Below are 11,825 nucleotides of genomic sequence, written 5' to 3'. Positions count from 1 at the left end.
TCTGGCGCAAAACTAAATAATGATTTTATTACAATTACAAGACATTAACAAAATTAAAAAAAATTAACAAATAAATTAACAAAATAATAATTTCAAGGGATGCACTGAGATATTCATTTTCATGTTATGGCTGATAAAAGATAAAACATTTTTTTAAAAAACGAACTTAAAACCACAATTTGATATTTAATACTTTTTTGTCTCAATAAAAAAATAAACGTAAGAACTGAAATCAATCATTTTAAATGCTACAAGTGAATTTAGGCATCACAATATTATAATGTACAGTGTATGAAAATCTGATATTTTAAGAATTTCATTTCACTTTTTAATTTTAAACAGTGTTATTAAACGTTTTTAAAGTTGAACTTTAAGTGAGCATTAGATGATGGCAAAGGCAATCTAAATGTAAAAATAGGGGAAATGAGCAGGCATATTATCTATATAAAAAATGAAGTCGTTAACCATAATTGAATCAATAGTTAATAATTAAATTAGTAGTGCATGGTGGTTTGCTGTTCCCAGGGATACTATAATCTGATAAGGTGTTAATGCCATTGTACACAAAAACAAGACATTGGCAAACAACCACCACTAAAGCAACAAAATCAGTCACACTTCAACAGAGGCTGAGACTATAAATGCTTGTTTTGCTACACATGCAAACACACAACGGATATGTTTTTCAAACTCTGTCCTTATGGCTTTCAGCAAAGGTGGATTACAGAAGGATGAGCAGAAGCGTCTTGTAAATTCACTGTGGGCTTGAAATGCAAACTATTTGAGGAAGCATCTGTGGTTTGTGCATCCAAGTGTGAACCTCACCTTCTCTGTAATGTTTATTTTTCCATTCCCCGGGCAAGCTCGAAAGGGAACAAATACTCCATGTCCTGAAGATCTGTCATCATATCCCATTGCTAAACAACACCTGTTTCTGAAAGCTTTGAATACTTGCGTTCATTCCCATGGCTTTATTCTGTGGCGGGGGTGTAAGGCCAGGGGCCATAAACAGCCTCTTTCTCACTGTTGCAATTGTTGCTGTGAAGAGTTGATGTGAGGAATTCTAATTGGAGATTAGAGAGTGGCTCCGGGTTGTTTCCCCCCGGCTGGGACGAGAATAGCACGGCCTCCAAGAGGCAGGTGAACCACATTCCCTGGCTGCACTCAGGTTAGAGGTCATGCTAAACATGCAGGTTGGAGACCTCGGATATTGTCACTGAAGAGTTCCTGACATTTTAGACATCGTCTTAAGGTAAAATAAAGGGTAAAAATAAAATATCTTGTGGTTTTGGCTGACATTTTGTGAATATCCTGTAATGTTAAAAGTTCATTTTCATTTAAAAATGCCTGAATTCCCTCATCCTTTTGCTCTGCGCGTCCCTCCCTTGACCTCTCACAGTAAAATACACAGTTAAAGCTCAATAATACTTCGTTTCTTACTGTATAAGCCCTTCTGCATGCCTAGAGCCAGTGAAGTGCAAATTGGAGTCTGTCTGCAGAGGCTTCAAGTGTTGTGTTTACTAATCGAGTCAAGGGAACAGCTACAGCAGCAGTGGAAAGCTTTTGCCCCCCTTTTATATTATCTGGCAGACGTCCATGTCAGTTATTGTAACCTAATGAAGCCTGTCTGACCCTGATGAGTTTTGATTGTTGATGTGAAAGTATGAAAGTCAGGCCTAAAATGAGAAACACATTATTTGGGTGTGTTCAGCTCAGTGAGGGCTGGCTAACTGTGATGACATTGCATCAGATCGACAAGGGCACTCGATGTTTGGCCGAGTGTTGATTGTTAGATAAGAGCATTGCCAGCTGGAATGTAGATGGCCCTGTATGTGATTATGCAAAAGTTTTACTATGAGGCATCTTATTGGGTTTAGGCCACAAATTTGGCAGTTTTAATTTTAACAATGTTAATGAAAAAAATATAAACATATTTTGTGTGCATGGTCTAAAATAAATAAGAATATAAAATATTTCTATTTTAAATAAATGTATATTAATGTATTTTATATATTAATATACAGTACGAATAAAGCAAAATATAAACACACTATATATATATATAATATATATTCAAATATGGATACTTTACATTTTTATTTATTTTAAACCACAAATACAGTAGAAATAAAGGCATAGGAAAATGGTTTTACTATGAGGCATCTTGGGTTTGGGCCACAAATTTGGCAGTTTAATTTGATAATGTTAATGAAATCAAAAAGTTATATATATATATATATATTAATAAAATATAAACAATTTATTTTAACCATAAATGCTATATATAGAGATTTTGTACAGAACAAGAAAAAATATTTTTAATTGAAAGCAATCTCAATGCCAGCTGTCGAGATGTTTCAGCATTAAAATCATAAGATCAAAATCACTTATGCTAAGTTTTCTTGCTCTTATTAATAGCAATCAAGATGAGCTTAGGTGACAGTGTGAAAATGCCATATAGGCAAGCAGCAAGACAGAGCAAAAATGTTGTCACCTCCATGTTCAGATCTCGTACACCTGCTGCACTGTGTCTTTCACAAGATGACAGAGAGGGATTCACACCCTTAATTTGTGTAAGCCAGGCTCTCTGCTGTGTGGAAAACCAATATGGTATCAAAACAGCCAAGCCAATAGTGATTCTCTCTCCCTCCTTTGGCTAGATACGGCATTATGAGTCAGCTTAGTTGGCCAGTATAAGGCCTTTGTGTGGAGACTGGGGACGACACTAAACCGGAGTACTCAGGGAAACAAGTCAACCTCATTTTAAGTGGTTTTTAGCAGGAACAGGTTCAAAATAGAAGCTTTGTGTGTAAACAGGAGAACAAGAGAATCCCAGACCCATGCGAATAGGCTATATTGAGCAAGCAAGCAGTGGGAGAGGTGTAATGCAAGGCTGGTAGGACTTTGTCACGACAAGGTAGGAGTTTGTACCCATTTCATTCAGTTCATTTGTATGCAACTGTACCAGAAATTTGTACAAATACTGTGTAGAACTATGATATATTAAGCATTTTAATTAATTATTTAGATATTTAACGTTCAGTGAACAAACAAATCCAAATAGGCTAAATTACTGAGGATAATTACACTTATTAAAAGAACAAATCTCATTCTCAGACATCTCAATCCATCACGTTGCCTTGATTTCCTTTTTCAGTAAACATCCTAGGTTTGTAAGGTTCTCTCAAAAACCACATTGCTATGATATTTTGTTTCCTTTTTTATTTTTTACAGTGCAGTTTTACCTTAATTCAGTGCATGTTGAATTCATATATTATTGTGCAGTCCAGTGTTTTTCTCTGGGCTCTGATGTCGTTTGGCTCAGCTCTGTCCATTAAACTGAAGCAGAGTCAACGTCTGTCCATGCTGAGTGGGTAATTCCTAATTTGTGTCTAGGTCTCTGCACCTGCACCCTGTGACATGAGGTTAAGCTGGACCATATTGACCATATTGCCCTGCACACACCTCAGACCCTATAGAGATGTAAATGCAGAGGGCTGGAGCAAAATAAGCATGTTACTGTGCAGCTGTCACCTGTCTCATCATTTTTATTTACTGTCAGGGTTACGTATAGTTCTCTTTAGTTTCATATTCAGCCAGTTATTTGTTCTCGTTTGTGTTCTGTGTTAAGCCACACCGAATCGTTACATTTACCTAATGAGTTTGCATTTAAATGACACGCATACATTTTGCTGTTTTGTACCCAAACATGTCTAGAATGTTCCACTGTTGTTCTTTATCACAAATGGGTGAAAAGCTGTTCTACAACTTCAGTTGTGTCTGGATCAGTCGGTCTGTCTAAAAGCAGTGGATTAAAGAGATTGTTAACACAAATCATCATAAATCAGTCTCAATCATTTTTGCTGTTTTTTCTCTTCTCTCTGCTTTAGGCTTTTGGAAGTGTGACATAACGTCTAAATATGTGACTAAATGCATCTCCAACGAACACTGAGCCCGACATAGATACCATCCTGAAAATATCTGGTTATGAGAACTGGCACTACAAAAGTCCCTTGGTAAGTATAACTAGACAAATAAAAAATATGAGTTATGGGTAAAGCAACAACGTTTGTCTTCTAATATAATAATTTTACATCTATACGTAGATCTTGAAAATGACATTTTAGATGCAAAATAATACTTAGTAGTACTTACAATAATACTGTTCCGTTGTGATTGATCAAGATGCATTTGGGTCAATAACAAAACACTAATTTTCATTTTTTTTGTTGATATCTATTAATTTATTAAAAAAACATTATTAAAAATTAAAAAATAAAAATATTATGCAAATGTATCTCATACATACAATTACTTCACTTCTGTAATGAGCATATTTTTAATTTCTGAATTAAAATTAACACTGATATGTTGGGGAGAGATAAAGTCAGATATGTCAGGGTAATAAAACTTGATAACTCGTCGGTGAAGAGAACATGCGTCGTGCCGCGTTTGCCGCAGTGTATAGCACCCTCTACTGTACAATGAAAACATAGATTACTGGGAAAAACCCGTCAGTGGCAGGGAAAGAGTAATATTTGTGGCAATAAGAAAAGGATTCCATTCCCTCAAAAAACGTTTCGAGTCGACTTCACATTAACATAAGGACTAAATGATCCACGACAGATTACATTACCAAAACAATATGTGAACATCATGGCGGTGCGCACGGACGCAGTGGCCTCTACGGCTCCGACAAAGGGTGTTCATTTTTGTGTTAATGTATGTTGCAGTGACCGAAATACATGTTACCGGGATTATAGAGAATCCCTTTCTAAGTATAGCCGTAAAGCCCTTATGGTTTTGGGTTCTTAATAGCAGCTACGGAGCACCAATTTCGACACCACTAACAGAAGCTACGTGGGCTGGGACTACTACACAGTCAAAGGCCAACCACGGCATCGCCTGACTCTGTCCAGGAGGTGAGGGATCGAAATCGGTCGGGTGTCCGCTGTAGGCTAAAAGCTAACCTTAGCCGACCAGCCCTCCCGTCAGTGCTACTGGCTAATGTACGCTCTCTGGACAATAAACTGGACTACGTCAGACTTCGACTGACTACCCAGTCTGAAACAAGGAACTGCTGTGTGCTTATCTTCATGGAAAAGTGGCTGCACAACAACGTCCCCTACACAGCTATCCAGCTACAGGGGCGAACATCGTTCCGTCCGGGCAGGAAAACTGGGACCTCCGGTAAGACCCGCGGTGGCGGGCTCCTTGTTTATATTAACAACGGCTGGTGTGTTAATGCCTCTGTAGTCGCTACCCACTGCTCACCACAGTTAGTGGTGAAAACTCACCACAGAGTTTTTAGTGGTGAAAAGCCAGCTGTTTTATTTACCTAGGCTGTGTAGTGTAGTGCATGTAGTGGTGGTGTATATCCCTCCCAGTGCTAATGCTAATGAGGCGCTGCGTGAGCTATACGACACCATCAGTGAGCAACAAATGGCTCACCCCGATGGGTTTTTCATTGTTGCCGGGGATTTCAATCATGCTGGTATTATGATACACCAACATCCGCGACTCACACAAAGCCACCCCCGCCCCCACCTAGGATACTCAGACCACCTCTGTGTACTGCTTTTCCCAGCGTACCCACTGCCCACTGCTTTTTCCCACTGCTGAAACGCTCCAGGCCAGTACAAAGGACCATCAGAGTCTGGCCGTAAGGAGCCACTGAAGCCCTGCAGGACTGGGCACAGGACTTTGGACTTTGAGTGCACAGACTGGAATGTGTTTAAGGAAGCAGCCACCTAAGACCAGCAAACATGCTCGAAAGAATACACAGACTGTGTGACTGGGTACATTGAGAAGTGCATTGAGAGTGCCACTGTTGAAAAGACTGTATCCACACGCGCCAATCAGAAGCTGTGGCTGACAGCTGAGATCCGTGCCCTACTTAGGGCAAAAGATGCTGCCTTCAGATCAGGAGATGGAGGGCTCCTCAAATCAGTAAGGGCTTAGCTCTCCAAGGCCATCAGGAAAGCGAAATGCATGTATGCACAGAAGATACACAACCACTTCTGTGACGTCAAGGACCGCAGACGCATGTGGCAGGGCATCCAAGCCCTAACAGACTACAAAGTTACAACACAGGCCAACAACAATGACGCCCACCTTCCTGACATGCTAAATAACTTCTACGCACTGTTTGAAGCCCTGAACAACATGCAGGCATGCAAGTCCACACCCACCCCTGAAGAGCAAGCGCTTAGTCTGGAGCCTGCTGACGTGAGGAGGACACTATCCAGAGTCGACCCATGCAAAGCTGCTGGTCCGGACAACGTACCAGGGAGAGTGCTCAGGGACTGTGCTGACCAGCTAGCAGGTGTCCTTAACAGATATCTATAACATCTCCCTGAGTCAGGCTGTGGTCCCTGCAAGCTTCAAAAAGATCACCATCATTCCTGTGCCGAAGAAGTCAGCAGTGACATGTCTCAATGACTACCGCCATGTAGCACTGACTCCCATTACGATGAAGTGCTTTGAGTGACTGGTCAAGAGACATATTCACTCCTCCCTCCCCACCTCACTGGACCCCCTGCCATTTGCCTACCGCCCCAACCGCTCTACTGACGACGCCATCTCCTACACCCTGCACTCCTCTTCATCACATCTGGACACTAAGGACGCATACGTCAGAATGCTGTTCATCGTTTTAACTCAGCATTCAATACTATCATCCTGCCTTAGTACCCCAACCTGCAATTGGATTCTGGAATTCCTGACAGAGAGACAGTCAGTGCGCATTGGCAGCAGAACTTCAGGTGCCATCACGCTGAGCACAGGATCCCCCCAAGGCTGCGTGCTCAGCCCACTGCTGTTCACACTGCTGACCCACGACTGCACTACCAAGTCTGAATCCAACCTTATCATCAAGTTTACGGATGACACAACTCTAGTGGGCCTCATCAGCGGCAACAACGAAGGATACAGAGAGGCGGTGGAACAACTGTTAAGCTGGTGCCACAACAATAACTTATCTCTTAATGTAGATAAAACAAAGGAGATGGTTGTTGACTTCTGCAGAAGGCCACAGCTGTATCACTGTGTGGTTTGGGAATTGCAAAGTATTCTAATGCAAGTCCCTGCAGCACATAGTGAGGACAGCTGAAAAGATCCTAGGGGTCTCCCTCCCAACCATCCAAGACATCGTCCGGACACGCTGTGTGCGCAGAGCCTCTGCCATTGTAAAGGATCCCTCACACAGTGTGTTTGTCCCTCTACCATCATGCAGGAGGTTATGCAGCATCAGGACCCGCACTGCAAGGTTCTGTAATAGCTTTTTCCCCCAAGCTGTTGTATTCCCCTGAATACACTGGTGTCACCCAACATTTCATCCCCATAATTCGCCTGCCCCCCAATGACAAAGGACTCAAGAACACACAAATGACTGTGTACTGTTACTTTAAATGGACAATGGGCATTAAAATGCACAACCATGCACCGACACTTTATTGGCTTCTGCTCTGGTCAAATTGCACTACTTACTGTCTATTGCACTTTTCTTTCTTTTTTTCTGTCTACTGGCGATTTGCATTATTTTACTGTTTACTGTGTATTGTTTACTGTTGCTACGTATTGTATTGTGTGTATCATGTGAATGGTTGAGGGCTGTGTTGCATTGTCTATTGTAGGATGTTGTGATCTGTTGTTGTTTATTCTTGCATTGGTTATGCACCTCGGTCTGTACGAAACGAAATTTCGTTCAGCTGTATACATGTACACGGAAGAATGACAATAAAGCTTGACGTCACTTGACCTGACTTGATGAAAATAATGTCATAATGAAAAAAAAGCCTAATTAAAAGAATGAAATTCTTGAATAGAAAACCTTGCGTATAGTTTGTAATAATCTTGCTATTCATTCTTAGAAAAAAATATTTGAACAAAGCTGATTCAATACATATTAACAGTTAAGAAGATAGTTTTTAACTTTGATTAATATATTTAAAAACATTTTTGAAAATAGCAAATTAAATCAATGATAATTTTTTTTTTCAATTTAATTACTTATGTGACCGTCAAGTATTCCTTACCTAAACTTCTTCAAAGTGATTAAAAAGAAAAAATCAAAATCCCATGAAACCAACAAGAATACAAAGATTACATTTCTAAGAACGTGACATTATGATTTTAAAAATATTTTTCCTTATTGGGGACACACTTATATGTAATTTTCTTTTTTGCAGGAAGGAGGTAAGATGTTCATGGACCTGTGTGGCCAGCGGGGCGCATGGACAGTCCTACTGTTGTGGTGCCTAAACCTATCAGCAGCTGACCTCACCTGCCCGCAGAAATGCACTTGTTACCGTGACACGTTGGAGGTCAACTGCTCCTCAAGACACCTGACAGGTGTGCCTGAGGGGTTAACCAGCAATGCCAAACGCTTAGACCTTTCAAGAAACCAACTGAAAACGCTGGCTAGGCGTCAGTTCTCCGGCCTGTCAAAGCTTGAGGACCTGGACCTGAGTAAGAACATCATCTCCATGATTGAGGTGGACACATTTCAGGGGCTGAAGAACCTGCGATACTTGAGGATAAAGAACAACCGCCTGAAGATCCTCCCGGTCGGAGTCTTCTCTGGCCTCTCCAACCTTCAACATCTGGACATCAGTGAGAATGAGATTCTGGTTTTCCTGGATTACACATTCCGGGACATGACTAACTTACAGCAGCTCGATGCAGGAGAAAACGACCTGGTGTTTATCTCACAACGGGCTTTTGTTGGGCTGCAGACGCTGAAGGAGCTGAACGTGGACCGCAGCAATCTGACCTCCATCCCCACTGAGGCTCTGTCGCAACTTCAGAGCTTGACCAAGCTGCGCCTGCGCAAGCTGACCATAAGCGTGTTGCCCAACAATGCCTTTCGCCGACTGCACCAGCTGCGCACATTGCAGATCCTCCACTGGCCCTCTCTCGAGACGTTAAATAGCAACAGCCTGGTTGGTCTCAACCTTACCACTTTAGTTTTAAGCAACTGTAACCTTAGCTCTGTACCTTACGCTCCACTGCGCCATCTCGCTTACCTGCGGTACCTCGACTTGTCCTACAACCCCATCACCTCCATACAAGGCAACTTGCTGGGGGAGCTTCTGCGGCTGCAAGAGTTGCACCTGGTAGGTGGGAGTCTGTTACGTATTGAGCCTGCTGCCTTCAGGGGTCTGGTCCACTTTCGTCTGCTCAATGTGTCCTCAAATCGTCTGACGACATTGGAAGAAAGTGTCTTCCACTCGGTAGGGAACTTGCAGACACTGCGGCTAGACAGAAACCCGTTGGCTTGTGACTGCAGGCTACTCTGGGTAGTGCGACGACGTCGGAGACTGGATTTCGATGGCCGCCAACCCACCTGTTCGGCTCAGAATCAGCACAAGAAGGCATTTCGTGACTTTTCGGAGGCTGATCTTCCGGTTATATTTACGTGCAGACGTGCGCAGATTGTGAACCGACAGCTGCAGGATATGAGTGTGGTGGAAGGCATGAGCATACGGTTTGACTGCCGAGCCGAGGGCTATCCGTCGCCTTCTATTACCTGGCTGTCAGCCCAGCAGACTGCACTTAACTCTGTCGGGAGAGTACGAGTGCTTGCTAATGGGAGTTTAGAAGTGCGTTATGCCCAAGTACAAGACAGTGGAACATATTTGTGCACTGCAGCTAATGCAGCGGGGAACGACAGCATCTCAGTGAGTCTGCAAGTGGAGGGGCTCCCACAAAACCGCACCGCATCGTATTTCTCAGACGAGGGATGGATGGAAACTTCATTGCCTCCTTCTACCAACTCCTCCACACGGGTGTCAAGTCCTTACCCTTTTGATGCTAAAACCCTCATCATTGCTACCACCATGGGATTTCTCTCTTTCCTCAGCTCTGTGGCGATCTGTTTTGTGTTTATGTTCTTCTGGAGTCAGAGCAAAGGACAGATAAAACACAATGCCACTATAGACTTCGTGCCACGATCATCCATGGGTGGAGCTGGAGATGGTGGGGACACTGGGAGATTCACAATGAAGCTTATTTGAGCTGGAATAGAGAATAATTGGTCATGGTTACAATTAGTTGAGCCTTTAAAACTGTAGTAACTCTTAAAATTGCAACTTGCCATCAAAGCAAGGTACAAAGCCTTATGATAACATATTTTGCAAGCCTGATACATGGTATAGCAACTTGTCTTTATAATAATCTTGTTCATATTTTGCAAGTCTGATTAACATTAATGTAAATAGGTTTAACTTCTCTTTGTAATAATATTTCAGCTGAGAAGTTAGATTATATCACATTTAAGATAAGTAAGGTAGTATTGTGGCTTGAGCAATTCCAAATTCTGAAGTTAAACAACAACAAAATTCTTACTGTCCGATAGTAATAATTATTTTTTATAGAATATTAATCATATTAATAATTATTAAAATACTTAATAAATAAAAATTATATATACATACATACACACATAGTATAGTGACTAATAAATAATTAAGCAACTGTTGGATATTATTGTGGTGTGCCCTCGATTTGGTTTGTAATTTTTTTAGGCTCACAGCTCTTAGTATAATGAATAAAATCTCTTCCTTTGTAAGGGCTCAGGCACAGTTAGCCTTCAGAGATATTCATTTCACTGCCAAATTAAACCAGAACATGCGATGATGCATTTGAAAACAGTTACATTGCAGTTTTAGATATTGTAATATTGTTGCACAAATGTATATGCAAAAGACTGAAAAAACCCATAGATCTATATATGTCTTACTGTAACAGCCTATTAACATATATTGTAGTCTGTAGAAATTAAAACATTGCAACAGGAAATAAATGAATTTAACTAATAATAATTTTTAAAAAGTTAAGGATTTTAAATGGACGATAAGTTATTAAAATGGATTGCTGTATTATATATTGTGTGTGATATTGTACATTACAGATGTTATATTTATAGGTTACAGTAAGATTACAAAAACTTTGCAAGGTCATTCAGAAATGTCTTTTATGCTTCTTTTTTTTTTAATAAACATCATCAAGTGATGTTATGCCATGCCAGTGGCTCTTATGGCTATGCACAAATGGCTATTTCATGATTGCACACACACATGGTTATTTACCTAAGATGCTTTGCAATTTATGTAATGTATATGTTATATTTCCACATTTTGATGTTTTTGCTAATGCATTTGTAAGTTATAATATTTAGCATTGGATCATTAAAGACTATGCAAGTCTGCCTGTTCAGAAAACCATCTTGTCTCACTATTTTTACTCCACAGGGTACCATTTTAAACCTCCTCATTAAAAATTCAAGTACATTGCTAGGTAAAAATTAATTTCTGAGTCCTGAAAATCTGAACAATTTAGATACTGTGATCGTATCCCTTTGTTACTCTGGTGCATGCAGTATAAACTTGTCCAGATGTAAGCTCCATCTGTTTCATCAATGCAGCACCTTTAACATTGAGTGGCTGAAGTTTTTCTTTAGCTCATCTGATTGTGGAGGATAAATGACATGAGATGTAAGAGAAAAGAATCTGCATAATTTTCTGCATCAGTCACTGTCTTGTTTGTTAAACGGAGAAATAATTGTTTCCTGCTGCCTCTCATCTGATTACATATGATTAATGTTTGATTTTACAGAATTTATGTCATTCATTCAGTCTAATAACAAAGTCAAATTGATACGTGATAGGTATTTTCTATTACACTGATGACGGATTATTGTCTGAGAGTACAGGAAGAGACCGGGAACTCGCAGTGGTGTTTTAGTCAGGCTGTCGTTTTGTTGGACAGACAGTTCTCAAGCTTTAACCAGATTCTGCTGAGAGAGAGAGAGAGAGAGAGAGAGA

The 11,825-nt window shown here is 40.6% G+C and overlaps 1 protein-coding gene across 1 annotated transcript in view; it reads left to right on the top strand.

The window, feature by feature from the left end:
• lingo4b (leucine rich repeat and Ig domain containing 4b) overlaps window positions 1–10,109 on the top strand; it is a 13,729-nt gene extending 3,620 nt beyond the window's left edge. The window contains exons 2-3 of the mRNA XM_077214610.1: window positions 3,891–4,016; window positions 8,190–10,109. Coding sequence (XP_077070725.1) covers window positions 8,202–10,016 — 1,815 coding nt within the window. The 5' untranslated portion in view covers window positions 3,891–4,016; window positions 8,190–8,201 and the 3' untranslated portion in view covers window positions 10,017–10,109. The remainder of the gene's footprint in view (window positions 1–3,890; window positions 4,017–8,189) is intronic.
• Window positions 10,110–11,825: the final 1,716 nt, after the last annotated feature.

This window comes from Siphateles boraxobius, unplaced genomic scaffold, assembly GCF_051911475.1.
Source record: "Siphateles boraxobius isolate OS27281-9 unplaced genomic scaffold, OSU_SipBor_1 12, whole genome shotgun sequence".
NCBI lineage: Eukaryota > Metazoa > Chordata > Actinopteri > Cypriniformes > Leuciscidae > Siphateles > Siphateles boraxobius.
This window is presented reverse-complemented; position numbering and strand designations above follow the sequence as displayed.